Raw genomic sequence first — 15,904 nt, 5'->3', positions numbered from 1 at the left:
CCTGAAAATCCAAACACTTTAAAGCCTGGAAATACTATTTTTACAAAGCCTTTGAAATTTATGTGCATTCAACCTGTGCACAAAATCAGGCAAAAGCCCTGTGGAGAAATGGCTTGTGAGCACGCAGTGAGATATCTTAACTCAGGTGTACAGCACAGATGTTATTGTTGTGTGACCAACTATAAATCTTGCATTTTCTAATGTCAGAATGCCTACCTTTGCAAGCTACAAACAATCCTGCGTAACGCGTTTGTTGTACCAAATCTCCTGAAATGTTTGACCCTTTTCCCATCAGTACTGCAACACGGACTCGCTGTTCCAGCACAAGTGGAAGAATTATATTTGCTACAGTGAGCAGCAGTTTGAAGCCACAGCTCTCATGAGAGGCTGTGGCTGGTGGCACTCTGTGCTAGACCTCAAGAATGGGGGAGGTGGGGGCAATGAAGGACATGGGTCACCTCACCCTTCTCCTCACACATGAGGGACCCTCTAGGGAGGGTCATGCTCATGTATCCATGCACATAAATCATGGAGTCCTACAGGAAAAGACAGACTCTCACCTATTTTGCTTCTTTCCCCTAGCAAGACTGTATTTGGAAAATGGATATCATCATCCAATAAATGTGCTGGGCTAAAAAGACAACCTTCTGCCATTTTCATACATCCTTTCTATGAAGTTCAGAGAATGTCCAGCCTACTTCATATGCCTTTGGAAAAGTGAGCAGTGAGCAAAGGAAAGAAAACTTATGTCTAATTTTTTAGGGAAAAACATTACATGGGAAAGCTCAGCTCTCTCTACAATTACAGATATATGATAACTCCCAACACAGTTTATATCTGCAATTATTCTGATGGTGTTATGATCTGGACCCCTCAGAATATTGAACAATTATGACACCATTTTCCTGAGAGTTCCAGTAAGAGAAGTAGCAATTTTTTCTTGACATTTTACAAATCAGACAGATATACGTATCGCCCTATGGGACAGAGGATATATTTTTAGGCCAAGTAAGTACAGTGCCGCACACTCTCACCTCATGATACTTATTATGTCATGGTAATTTAGGATTGTTCAGCTAATGAATCACATGGCTCAGATCACTTGTCACTTTGTAGTTGTTAAAATGGAAGAGAATTTCATGCAAACACTCTCAGCAATTATACAACCACAGCTAATAGGAAAATGCAACATGCTTTCTCCTGATCATTATTATTGACGGCTGCAGACATTTTAAAACAACTTGTTACAATTAAAAGCAAATAGTTCTGTGAGCTTTGGAATTAATGGCCTAATTTCCAGTGGATTTATATCTCACGTTACAAGGCTGAGGGCTGATTATTTGCTACAGGATGTTGCTACTCAGCAGGGAGTAATCCCTCGGGCTACAGCAGCACTTTTTCCTTGTCCTGTGAAAGTTTTCTTATGGGCAGAACATTTAGCAATCCCTCTTGTTCGCTCTCTATCTGTTTAATCAGGTGTGAGTTCGCACAGTATTCTTCCCCTTAGCTATGACATGTCCTGATTTATTAACCTCTATTCAACCACTTCTTTTCGTAAAGCCTTCGGGAACAATTATCATCTTTGAACCCTCCTACCTTCTGCCAAATTTAGTTGAAATTGACCTACAAGTGCAGATGACTTCGCAAGCAGCCAGAAAGACATGCACAAAAAGATCACAGTAGCCTTATTTCCTTATGAGTTCAGGCTAAAATCCAATTTAGCCATTTATTCAGACTCTGTCCTACTACATCTACAGCCTGTGCTCCTCTCAGGAACAGCACTTGTTGCTAATGGAAGCTGTCAATGACCCTGCATTGACAAACTGCCACCAAAGTGCTCTTGATGTGATTTATTCCTGCCGTCATTAACTTCACAGCCCACTAGCTGAAAGAAGGTGATGACTTCCCAGACAGACAGGAAAAGACAGGCAGAAATAGCAGCAGCAGGAGCAGACTTGGTGATGATGGGTGGAAACAGGTGACAGCCTGCACTCTCACTTCAGGACAGATATAGTACAACAGGGGATTTAAAAGGAAGTAGTTGTAAATTGGAAAGAGGGGACTATAGGGAGATTCACAGCGTATGGTCAGGTTTCTGCTTTTCTGGTTGTCTCTTACTCTTGCTTTATTCCTACTTCTTCTCATCCCAGCCTGAATATTTTAAGGCTTCATTCAGAAGCCTTACCTTTTTTTAGGGTTTGCCTTGAAAAATCCTTCAAGCAGCTCATGCAAGTGCCAAATGGCAAGAGCCTACTAAGAAATGCAAGGGCCACGTTTCCATGCCCCTTAGCTGTCTAGCTAGGTGTTCCACAGTTCTCTGGCTCCCCAAGCCCCTCTTAAAAAGGCGTCACTGGCAGGGTCACAGGGGACTGAGATCATGCAGACAAAGCCAACACTGATTCATCATGACCTCCAAACATCTAGCAGAGGTCTCTGGCACACTAACTGCTCTTGAAATCTGTTCCATCCATGTGAAATCCCAAGGGACCAAAGGCATGTAGACACAGTGGTGATATCCCTTGCCTATGTGGTCTCACCTCCTGTGGAAGGGGGTTCCTGGGAGCTTAGCAGTGGAACTCACACCAGCTCCTTGTTTCATTTAAATTCTCCAAATGATCCTTTCAGCATAATGCCTTTGTAAAGCTAGCAATAGGTGTAGAAAATACATATTGAACTTCTCTATTTGACCAAGAAGAATTATCTTTTTTTGTCATTAAAGCCTACTTTGTTCTACCTGCTAAATAAAGACCACAACAGAAAATGAGAAGCAACAAAAATGTAAAATATTCCTTAAAAAAATAATTAAAATCTACAAGTAACTTATTAGAAGAACTGTATTTTCATGGTATATTAACTTCTCTAAGTGAAGCATAAGAATTTACTGCATATTTGAATCACCACGTCCTAAACATTCAAATGACAAAAGAGACAAAAGGTTTATAAAAATCTCAGAAGAGTGACAGAAAGGCTAGAAGCAACTTTTTTAACAAAGACTCTTAGTTATCAGCAAATGCTTCTTTGAAACCTTACATTTTACCATAAAACGCTGAAACAAGCATAAGAAAAACATACATTCAGTGATCCAATATCAGGAAAATGCACAGGAATTTTTTCAGTGTGTTTCAGAACAGGAACAGGGATGAGAAGGGGAGGTAATAAAAGGTAGAACAGTTCCATGTGATCAATACTTTTGTTTCAGGTCTCATATGACTAAAAGCATGGTGCCTGCTTACCTTTCACAGCGTGGTCCCACGTAGCCAGCTGGGCATTCATCACACATTAATCCACGATGTCGGTCAAAATGACATGTTGGGCTAAAGCTGTGTTGTTGATTTTGAGAAAGAAGAGGGACAAGGAAGAAATATAAAGAAAACACAGTTAGCAGCATAGCTCTCTTCCCACTTCAAAGATTGTTAATTTGCAAAACAGTGCCCAGGAAAAGTGATTCTGCTCTAGGACATGGGGCTTAAGTTCGACTCCAGCAAATTGAATTTGGAATGACTCTGCTATTTCTGTGACACTGAATATAGAGCAGCGGATGGCAGCATCCCAATAGCCTGTTATTACAGGACTTGAGTCTGCCAGTGAGTGGTCTGGATACCATTAAAAAGGCAGGAATGTACAGCTGCTTGTTTGTGCCCCCGAGGGCCTGGCAAAACAATCTGTGCCATAACGTGGCCCCTATATAAATCTTTCTGAAGGACAACCGATTAAAAGCTCAGTTAACTTTGTGTATAGTCAGATGTGAAAGGAACCCAGTGAACAAGAAAGGGGAGGGGCAAAATGGGAAATATCTGGTACAGCCTCCCAGAGAGTGTATTTGAGTTAATCGAGTGCCAATGACCTCAAGCAACAGGCTACACAGGCATGTTGAAGTTTAAGAATAGTTTGCAGACTAGAAAGCTTTACCTCTTTGTTATGCTCTAATTATTTTTGGCGTGTTTGTTTTTTTCCCCCTCTTCTTTTTTTTTTATAAATAAGGATACTGTAGCCATTTGTAATCATTGCATCTCAATGCCTGTGTTTAACACTGAACAGTGTTCCTTCACTGTCAGCATCTTGCTTTCCATAATCTTTCTCCCTTAACCCACTTTTCTGAAGAAACCTCCTGACACACTGAAAGATACTACACAGAAGAGGCAATCTGTTCTTCCGTAACGATTATTAGAGACACAGACATATGAGCATCTTTATAAAGCCTCGTCTAAATAATGGCAATCAATTCCGGTCAACTAAGTAGAAAAATAGAAAATGGAAAAAAAAAGAAATAAAAGACCAGGTATAGGTGCATAGCAGGATCACTATTCAAAATGGGGAAAAAAAATGTACCTATGTGAAAAAAAGATACTAAATTACCTTTTATAACCTAGGAAAAGAGAATTTGAGAAGCAATAGAATTGCTCCAACAGAGACAGCAGAAGGAAGGTATATTCAAGGTAACAGTGCATGCCACAATAATAACAAATAGACATAATCTGACCTTGGATATATTAAAGGATATACCATGACAGTTTCTGGAAAGTAATAGACCCAGGGAGGACAGAAAACCTTAATTAGCACCATTTAATGTGATTGGCTGCTGGTGACTGGACCCCGCTTCTCAGGAGTCATCCATCCTGTGAGCTGTCCTCAGTTATTCTGTGTTATCCCACAAATATAAGAGACCAGTAAGAAAAATGTGGGATGGGTCAGGTCCAATAAATAAAGACAGGTGCTGGGATTTTTCTCTTTCCAATAAGGATTATGCTTGTGAGACTTTGCAATGTCATTTACTCAATAGATTCACAAATGGATGAAGAGTCAGTTGAAGAAACAATAATTGTTCATTCTATTCTTTAATAGCAATGAAAGCACACACTATCACTGGATATAATCAGCAGCACCTGACTACTTCAAATAAGTTCTGCTTGTCAGTCCCAACTTCACTCTAAGAGCTTCATGGGAAACTTTGTAGAGATGCTATCACAGTTCATTACAGCATTGTACAAAGTTGACTGCACCCAAGTTCCACAAAGAGTTCTGAATTTAACTGCATAAATTTTAAATATAATAATGATAATAATTGTAAGGATAATGACGATAATAATGATAATGTACTTATTATTACTAAGCAATAATGATGAACAGTAGAATTTCTATGTTTTAAGGGTTATGCTCAGACCTTGCCTCCTTGATTCTTTCTGTGACTTAATAGTTGGACCTCATTTCAACAATAAACATTAGTATATTGAGAAATTCCCATCTGCGTGCTGTAAAGGAAATATATGATAGCAGGCTGTGAAGAGTTTATCTTCCTGATTATTGAGAATCTCATTACTCAATAGTGCTAAACACTAATGAACTGTGAGTATTGATTTGTCAAAACAAGCTTCAAAAATTGTAGTCCCCCTCTTGATTCATCATTGCTCTTTATGGTTTTCCCATATGGCAACAACACTAATACGAGTCAGGACACAGGACAAATATGAGTATACAGTATGGGTATGTATGTGATAAGTCTGTGCTGGGAGACAGGGCATCTTAAAAGCTTCCTAGTGTGTTATAGAAAACACCCCCTGACAATATGTTTGTGATTTTATCTAATTCTCCAAGAAAAAAATTAAAATTCTGAGACCAACCCGAATTCTCAGTTCACACGCTATGAATTTACTCCTGACCTTTCCAGGCTGAGTGAGAGATCTTCTATCTCCCATTTCCAGAGATAAAGCATTCCTGTCAAAGTCTTTGCTACACAAATTTATACCTACATCAAGGGAAGAGCAGTAATTACCCCAAACATCTATATTTGTTAGAAATTATGGGGAAAAAATAATTTCCTTTGCTTGAGGACTAAGAATGTTAAAATGTTTTCTAAGAGTGGTATGTTTACAAACAGAAAGAGGATGAAGGAGTTGTGTTCATTGCATAGACCATTTATAACATGGGTATTGATTTCATCTACATCACATAAGCACATACATGAAGATATATGCAAAAAGAAGAAAATAGAACCCAGGATATAGAAAACAAGCTTAGACAACTTAATTTTAGTTTCCTGGTTTGGCCAAGTGCTCTTTTCTGACATATGGCAAGTCATTTATGACTGCTGTGCTTCAGAAGGCACATGATTGGCTTCAGTGACTGCATGTGGAAACTCCTGTCATTAGGACACAGGAAAAGGATTTAGCAGCAGCTAAATCCACTGAAGTCAATGCAGCACAACACAATCACCACAATTTCTACAACTGTTAGAACAGTTCTCCACTTAATGTGGCATTACAAAGGTGCTGTGAGAACAGTGAAGGGAACCATGATAAACATAATAAATGAGACTCTGCTATAAAATATAAAACTTATTTCTTAATAGAAATGTATCTCACAGGCTCATTACATGTACAATATTCTCTATGCAGTGGGAACTTAGTATTAAGCTTAGAAACCTACACATGTCCTGTCATATCATGTTAGGAATTAAATATTTCAGTATTTAAAATCTATACACAGCTATTTATAATAATTTGAACATACAATTAGTCACTTCTTCAGTTACTCAGAAAGAACGTGACATATCCTACATCTGCACAGTGACATGAACTTGGTAAAATTTTGTTTTTCACACTAAGGTATCTGACTTTTTTGAAAATATTATCCCTAGCATAACAAAATCATTGGCAACTAAGTAGGAAAGCAAAGAAGTATTTTAATAGCATTCAGATAACACATTAAATCTTTAAAACCTCTTTTTTCCTCAAACAAATTAATTAATTTAATAAATCTAGACTGTAACATCATGAGAGCTTGAACCTTACAGTGAGTTCTACAAAGCCAAACTTTGTAGACTTCAGAACTCAAACACTTTCACAGTTCAAAGAACATTTATATTGTGTTTTTGTTCTGTACCTATTATATTTTTCAAGAAAACTAAATATTGGAAAGGAGACTTAACTCACAAAAGGAAAGTAAAGCACCCAGAAGTATGATGACTATGTAATGGAGGTCTCCAGGCATTTTGCCAATCATAACCTAAATTCAATCTATTTGACTTGGTTTGCTGCACATCTGTGCAAGACAGAAATGTGATAGTGTTTTTCCTTCTTTGTCAGCACAGTGTTCTCAAACAAGAGACAGATAATTGACTACTGAGGCAAGGAAATACCAAGTAATGAGAATGTCAGAGGAACCATGCCCAAGCAGCAGATATAATAAACCCATATATATGTATCTAATAAAACCTACTCAAGAGCTGTGTTAACAGGAAGGCAGGCTCCCATTCTACAATCCCCTGGAATTTCCGTTCATAAGCGTTTAGACTATTCCTGCTCTGATCAGTGCAATTTTATGATGCAATGCCCCAGACAAGAGTCAGAACAGTTTTATTCAGGTACATCACGCAAAAGGCTTTTGGTACTATTATTTTCCAGGTACTGTCTGTGACAAAACCAATGAAATATCTTCAAGCCACTTTGTCTACCTATTAAGTTACATGATGGAGTAGCATAGACAAGCTTTTGTAATGAAGGAAACTTTGGTTCTTAGGTCAGAATTTGGAATAACTTTTCACTTGTATTTTTGTTTAATTAAACAAGCTTACAGTATTTTTTCTGAGATATGCTGACAAAATACTTTCACTTATGAGATCTAAGGATGAATTCAAATTCCAAACAAATCACACAATGTAGACTAAGAGAAAAGGAAAAGTAAAAGCAGAAAAAACTCACACGTCAAATCTGCAAATTCAGCTTTAAAACTAGAAACAACTACTCTTAAGGAGGACAGAAAAACAAATGCTAGTTATTAATTTGAAATGCAATCATCCAAATTCTGTGTTGTTCTTTCTGCCTTAGTATCATCCAGCTTTTGTCTTCATCTGCCTAGTTAAGCACTCTGTACAATCATAAAAATAAAAATTTATCTTACAGAATATATTATTTGATTGAAAGAAAAAATATCTCAAGCATACATGTAAAAATATAAATTAAGAAATAATGCAATTTACTAAGGGGAAAAGTGCAATATGCAATAAATGCACAACTTACTTGTTAGAAGGTATATTTAGGGGGCAAGCACACAACTGACAATCTTCAGCTGTCCCTTTAGTTGCATCACCATAGAAGCCAGGCAGGCATCTATCACAATATGAACCACCTGTGTTGTGTTTGCAGTCCTAAAGAGAAGATGTAAGTACAAATTGAAAATTAGACAACTTGCATATGGAAAAAGGTCTGCAACACTTACTCCTATTTTCTTCTGCTTGTTGAGAAATAGTTCTACAGGTCAGCTGTCAAAAGCAGAGCTTCATATGTTCTTGTGGATAACTTTTTTCCATGTAAAACAAAAAGAATATGTGACAGAAAATTTTAAATTTACACCAAACAACAGCCATATTATTGTTTTAGTTTGCTAAAACCAACTTTCAAAGCAGCATAAGACAGGTTTAGTATTGCAGTCTTGCAACAGGCCATATTTTGTGACAAACTGTCTTCAGATGTTGATTCCAAAAATACAGCCTAGATGACATAATTTATAAAAATGAATTATTACTTTTGACATGCATGTACATTAGTTAATTTTACAAGGTATATGGCTAGCAGTATTTGCAAACTGTAGCAAAGCCTGAATTACTTAATTCTTATTTGCTTGAATAGAATCCAGCCTCTATTTCATGAGTAGAAGGAAGGACAAGTATATCATGTATAGGGTGCTATCCAACACTTTGTGTTCATCTATGTGACTGCATAATAGGAGAGAAATTAAGCCGAGCATAAGAAACATGCAGTATAAAATGGCAGTACTACATTTGCATTTTTGTATATAGCTTTTGGCTGATCTCAAATTAAACAATCTTTTAGTAGAATGGAAATCAGTCCTGTGAGAAAAAGCTTCTCATGATGACTTGTAAGAACCAAGTTTTAAAGAGTAATTACCCTTTTTATTCTTTTTCCCTCTCATCATATAGATTTAGAAACTCTATGTAATTTCACAGAATCTATAACAGAATCAGAAAAATTACTTTTCTGGCTTAATCTGTTTCCTTTCTTCACCCCACATTACTAGCACACCACAATATTCCTTTCACTGCTATTTCACACAAGATACCCAAGTGTAGCCCTTTCACAATGCAGAAACAGAGAAAACAGAATAGTTTGGGACATTAAATGCCATATTGATGTGTTTGGTATGAACTGAGAAAAGGATTAAAAGAGCATATGTCAACTTCAAAAGGCCAAAATGAAAGCCATGAGAGATTTTTGTTAATAGAGCATGTTCTGCTGTGTTTAAAACTATGGGCCAGATCAAATCTAGAATGTTTCCTCCAAGCTGCAGCTTAAGAACTATGAAGGTTTGTTTTCATTTAGGTTTTTGTTTATTTGTGGGGGGTTTTTGTTTGTTTTGATTTTTTTTTTCTTTAAGTGTGGGCACTTTCAAATTTAAGGTTTAATTTAAAATTGTATTTTAGAACACTTTAAAATTGTTTTATCATTGTAGTAAGTCATGCATATGGTACTGATTGCTATTTAACAGCCTTACTGTCTGGAAGACATAATTTATCCTCAATAAGGAAACAGACAATATTCTAAGGAACACTGATTCCTTCCTCACAGCTTTCCAGGATTGCAATGATTTGTACAAAGCTTTTTTGTATTGCACTCTGCACCTGGGCAGCTGAAAAAGCACAATATCCTTTTTAGTCACGTGGGCATTGGCATCAAAAGCATTTGCCTTCAGAAACACTGTTTGCTGTTTTAAAGGGTGCTTTCTTATTGCTAGTGCAATACAATCAGCATATATTTGAAATGAAAGCCTCAATCACAATACCGTATTTTAACATAATTTGGAGATTGTGAGCTAATACTAAATTATTGAAACACTTAATCAATTAAAATTATGGCTTTAGAACAGCCAGCTGGGTTAAAATCAACTTCCCTAAGTTAACTAATCCATTTGATTGGTATTTCAAGCATTGACATTCAAAAAGAATCTACCAGTCATACCAAAAAAGTAGCCAGGAACAATATGCTTTTTTAAAGAAGATGTGACAAAAATAATTTAAGTGTTTCAAAAGAAAAATCCTCTGCAATTCAACTTTTTAAAGACATCATGTCAAATTATTTGTACTTTTTCTGAAAAATAATGGATTCTTCTTTTGTGATAAGTTTAGCTTTATATATCCTCAGACATATCTTAATGTTCTTGAAGAATATGAACAGTTTATATGTCAAGGATGTTATTAAAGTGAGAGAAGCTAATACACTACTTTAAAGCTTCACATCTCTTACTGAGTGGTACTTGCAGGTTCTGCTTTTTTAAAGTAAAACACCTGAAACCTTCCATTTTGTAGGAAAACATTTCTTGTTACAAAGACATGACCACCTTCACTTTGATGAAGTACTTTCTGGCACGTGAACATCAGTCATTTCTACATACTGTGTCTAATCCTACTCAATTCAGACCCCTGTGTCTAATTCCTCACAATCACAGGACGATAGAATATCCACAACTGGTAGGACCATTGCGTCTAACTCCTGTCCCTGTGCAGGACTCCCCAGGAGTCACACCATGTGCCCGAGAGCATTGTCCAAACACCTCCTGAGCTCTGTCAAGGCTGCTGTAACCACTGCTCTGGGGAGCCTGTTCCAGTGCCCAACCATCCTCTGGGTTAAGAACCTTTTCCTAATATCCAAACAAAGCCTCTCCTGAAACAACTCCAAGCCTTTCATTCAAGTCCTGTCACTGGTCACCACAGAGAAGAGATCAGTGCCTGCCCCTCTTACCCTGATGAGGAAGTTGTACTGGCAATGAGGTCTGCCCTCAGTCCCCTCCAGGCTGAACAGATCAAGTGACTTCAGCCACTCATCATACAGCTTCACCTCGAGGCCCTTAACTATCCTCATAGCCCTCCTTTGGACATTCTCTAACAGCTTAATGTCTTTTTTATGGTAGCACCCCAAACTGCACACAGTATCCAAGGTGAGGCTGCCCCCGTGCAGAGCAGGACAATCTCTTGCCCGTCTGATATTGTCTTGCCATCTTGTTGTAAAGGCTTCATACCCTCTTGGTGATTCTCATGGGCAGCTCCTCACAGCACTGACTCCAACTCCTCCTCTGCACAGCCAACAAACTCCATCTTACATCTCAACCAGCCAACCTACTCTTTTACAATACCCTCCTAATTGGATCCAGCTGTGGCCTGTTAAGGGCAGGCTTGTTCTTAATTCTTGATAACTAGCACAGCTGTAACCCCTTGGGGTGAGATTACCTTCACCACTATCTCTATTCTCCTACATTCTATCTATCCACAATATTGCACTATTCACTACAACTCCCTGCATCCAACCCATGAGCCAGCTGCTCACCCATTGCATGATGTTTATCCAGCTGTGTGCTGAACATTTTTTCCAGAAGGATCCTGTGAGAGACAGTGTGAAAAGCTTTACTGAAATCCAGAATGATTACATCAACTGGCTGCCCTTGATCACCTAAGTGGGTTACCTTGTCATAAAAGAAAATTAAATTTGATAAGCCGGATTTGCCCCTCAGGAAGCCATTCTGGCTGTGATTGATGACTGCACCATCCTCTACATGTTTTTCAGTACCTCCCAAAAAAATTTTCTCCGTAATTTTACCATACACTGAAATGAGATTGACAGGCCTACAGTTTCCGTGCTATCCTTCTCAACCTTTTTGAAAATTCAAATGTTAGCCAGCTTCCTCTTAACTAGGGTCCTTCCATATTTCCAAGGCTGTTCAAAAATGTTTGAGAGAGGCCTCAGTATGACATCAGCCAGCTCTTGGAGTATTCTTGGATGAATCCCATCAGACCCCATAGACTTATATCCATATCCAGTATATATCCAGACTCCATATCCAGTAGATGCCACACTAGTTCAGGGTACTCCCCAGGAGAGTTTATCATGCTCACAGCCAGGGTCCTTCAGCTCAAGGCACTGGGACCCCTTCAGTCCATCATCACGGAGAGTTTATCATGCTCATAGCCAGGGTCCTTCAGCTCAAGGCACTGGGACCCCTTCAGTCCATCATCAATGTTGGAGACAAAGGCAAAGAAAGAATTAAACATCTCTTGCCTATATCCCTGTTTGTGAGGGGACCATCTGCATCCTCTAGTGGACCGATGTTATTTCTGCACTACCTCTTACTATTAACTTATTTAAAATACTCTTATTATTGCTCTCCATATTCCCGTCCAGCTTCAACTCCAGTTGAGCTTTGACCACATCACTTTTTCTCCTAAAGCAGCAAGTAGCACTTCTGTATTCCTCCCACATCACCTGATCTTGCTTCCACTCTGTGCACCTTCCTTTTTTGCCTTATCTCCAAAAGAAGGTCCCTGCTCAGCTAAGCTGGCCTTGTGCCTGTTTGACTTTTGACATTTTGTAATTGCCTGCTCCAGTACCCTTAGGAGGCAGTGCTTAAAAAGTGACTAGCACTGATGGTCCTCAGCATGCTCAAAAGCAATGAATCAATATTTAAATCTAAAAACAAACCAAAAACCAGAACCCCACATATATAGGACCAAAATCTGAGCATCCCATACTGTGTCTGTTAGTTTATCTGAGAAATAATGATCTTGTGTATCCTACACTTTCTCCCAGTTTGGACCTTACAGGACAAAGATTATGTAGATGTGACCTGATCTGCCTGTTCTCTTCAGTGATGCATTAAACTTCTTACTAATCTGCCACATTTACAGATCAGTACTATAAGTACTGAAGTAGACAAGTCCTTCTAAAAATATTATCAACACTCATGAAAGATTTGTGCTTTCTTGATATCAATTGGCTGAATCTCAGTTTCAAACTTGCCAAATGTACAGCAATGGTTTGGAACATCATCTGGTTTGAGCAATGTCTAATTATACTGAGATTATTTCTATAAAGCATGATAAAACTGATGCATCTGATGTCTTAATTTCATGTTCATAGGAAAACTGTACAGGTTTTTTTCGTGTCATGAGACTGGGTATAAAGCAGATTGTGATCAAATTTTCTAACCTGCCCAGTACAATATATGTACTTTCTTTTTATTCCCACGTAAATAGAGGTTGTTCCAACACACTGATCTAGTGGCTTGGTAAAATCCATAGGGTTTTTTCACAGATCCATAGATTTTGTGGCCAGGAACAATTTTATGTCCAAATATCTATGCTTTCAATTCCAAAATAATTTCAATACAATGATTTCAATTGTGTCTCACACTATTTTAAACGCATTGATTTTCTGTACCTCTTTTACCTCTGAACATCTTTAAACTTCAGCTAGACAATCTCTGTGCAATTAAAACTGTGGGATTTATTTTTGTCCAAAAGTTTATATATGACTCAGACCTTGTTCCCTACGAATTTCCTTGCTGATTTCTCCCCCAGCTCTCCCTTTTTGGAAGAAACCAAATGAACTTTATGCCCAATATCAGGGAACCCTAAATTCACACTGAAAACCACTCCGGCATATGCAGCTTAGTGTATATGAACACGGAAAGAAACATTTAGAATAGAATGCTAGTGATGAAAATAAAACCTTATACAGGGATTATGACAGAGTCCAACATAGCACATTTGGCATGCTGCTGCCCTTCCTCAGGATACCTGTCACAGAGACAACCAGGGAAGCTGTTAAAGCCAGCTAAAGAAAGTAAGTCTGGGTGCCTATTTTAGTATATTCCCAAGCTGTCTAGACCAGACAATGGTATTCTACCTTTAGAAGCATGAATAAGCTCATCTAGCATTTTCAAACTACCATAATGTCAAGATGAACAGACAATTCCCTTTCCCGGTCTAACAATACAAATGCAATCAGGATGCTGCAGAGGCTTTACCTATCTTCACTTGAGCGAGAGCCTGTACTGCATTTAGCTAGGACATATAATTTTGTTATGGTGGATATGAAGATGGGTGAAGACATTTTGTTGCTCTGGTGAAGAACACTGTCTAAAGCACAGCACTGACACCGGCCTCATTCTACATGGTATATGCTGTTTATACACAGAGGTATACAATATGAAAAGGATGCCACTGGGGACTGCCCACTTAGGGCAATTTGACCATATCTTTGGGGAGAAAGATCTACTTTCTCTGGGCTTACTAACAGGAACATAGTACCCGGCAATGAACAAAACACCTTGAAATGTTCTTGCTTTTCGCAAGGTTTAGGTTTAACCAACCTACTAAAGCTACTGTAAACGTGTGTGTGTAATAGTACAAAAGAATATTTCTGAATGTTCCAAATTGCCCTATGTACCAAAGCAGTTATGTATATTACAATGGTAACGAGAACGAGGTATTGTGCAGCTCTCTATGGCTGCTCTGGGGATCAAAGGGCTTTGCAGGTAACTGTAAGATATACGTTAAAATGAGCTTTTTATATAGGCCTGTGTCGAAGCAGATGATTTGGGCTTTTATCATGAGTCAAAAACACATTTCAGCTTCTTTTCAACTACATTTCAAAGCTAAGGAAGAGCTAAAAGAAGTATCATATCAGTAAATTAGATGCCTAAATTGTCTGTTGTATTACTGAGAAAACACCATGAATAATAATAAGGAGGGCAAAAGGCTGTGTAAACCTCAATAGAAAGAATGCCTTTGATGAGAAACATTTCTCTTTTTCAGCACTCAGACTTCTCTCTCTCTCACTTCAAAAGGCTTATGATCAAATTGAATAGCAGCATTTAATAGCCTGCATGGATACTAACCGATCTGACTTACAGTGCTTTCAAAGTTGTAAGAAAATCCAGAACTGATTTTAAGCTCCCTGTGCACCTCTTCTCTATAGCCTGATCTAGTATAAGCTACAGAACACATAAAATGCAGAGAGCTTGATAACGTGTATAGATGAAAGTGCGTCTTCAGCTGGTTATTTTCCACTTCCTTGTCAGTGCTGTGTTCTCTTACACCAGCACACTTGAAACATCAGAAGGGGGAGCTCCGCTGCCTGAGTCAACAGCTCACAACAGCCAAAAAGCACAAAAAGCAATATGCAGCCTACGTGGCCTTCTCTTTTATCCAGGCTGGTGCTACAGACAAACATAAAGAGGGAAGCTGTGCAGGGGCTAAAACATGAAGACACAGAAGCCAACAACCTCAGAACTTACATCTGGCTATGGACCCCTAAGCAAAAGAGTCAACAGTTTTGGCATACCTTAAACAAGATTCCTCCTTTCTTTTCTCTCCTGTTAATTGATTTTATCCCACACAGATATTATAAACATTGTAGCTGGAGAATATGGTCATTAACACAAAAAAAAAATTTGTCAGGAAACACAAATCCATATTACCCTAGTGATAAACATTTTCACTGAGTATTAAGAGAAAGATTCAAAACATGACTGTCACGCCAAACATGTTTTTCATTCTAGGTACTTCTTTTGAGACTTACAGTATAATTAAATTGAGAATAATTTTAAGCTTCTATTCATGAAAAAGCAATTTGAAAAATCCACTGATCCACACATTAAGGATATCTTGTTTTGCACTGCAATGCAATTAAACATCTTCTATGAGAAAAACAGGAAGAACAGTAATAATTCTAAGTGCCAAATTATATTGGAAAAAGCTTGAATTTTCATTTTGGCATTTTCCCAGCAGGTTTTTCTTAAGGAAATAAAAGGGAACATTTAGAAACATGCACATTTCAGAGTCTGCTTGAAATTCTGCAGGGAAATGAGAGTATATCCCACTAAACTGGCACTGGCTTAAATTGTGCTTCTGCAAGACTAATGAAATTAGACATGTTGTTTCAAGCTTTATGCCATGTCAGACAATATAAAACTAAAAATGCCCTTGAGTCAATCAGAAAAGTATATTCAGCATAATTCACCCATTCCAACAGGCTACTGAACAGGCGGGAAACAGTGGTGTGCTGGTAGGCTTACTACGGAAAATATCACAGATTTAATTGCTGAATTAGTAGGTAAA

At 38.1% G+C, this 15,904-nt stretch overlaps 1 protein-coding gene across 7 annotated transcripts in view; it reads right to left on the bottom strand.

Moving 5' to 3' along the window:
• LAMA2 (laminin subunit alpha 2) overlaps positions 1 to 15,904 on the bottom strand; it is a 334,884-nt gene that overhangs the window by 128,308 nt on the left and 190,672 nt on the right. For all 7 annotated transcript variants that reach the window (XM_041469664.1, XM_041469666.1, XM_041469665.1 and 4 more), the window contains 2 exons: positions 8,016 to 8,143; positions 3,234 to 3,320 (listed from right to left, as the gene is read on the bottom strand). In XM_041469664.1, the coding sequence (XP_041325598.1) occupies positions 3,234 to 3,320; positions 8,016 to 8,143 (215 nt within the window). The remainder of the gene's footprint in view (positions 1 to 3,233; positions 3,321 to 8,015; positions 8,144 to 15,904) is intronic.

Source organism: Pyrgilauda ruficollis, unplaced genomic scaffold, assembly GCF_017590135.1.
Source record: "Pyrgilauda ruficollis isolate IOZ18807 unplaced genomic scaffold, ASM1759013v1 scaffold24, whole genome shotgun sequence".
NCBI lineage: Eukaryota > Metazoa > Chordata > Aves > Passeriformes > Passeridae > Pyrgilauda > Pyrgilauda ruficollis.
The sequence above is the reverse complement of the archived record's forward strand: the minus strand, read 5'-3'. Positions and strand labels throughout refer to the sequence as shown.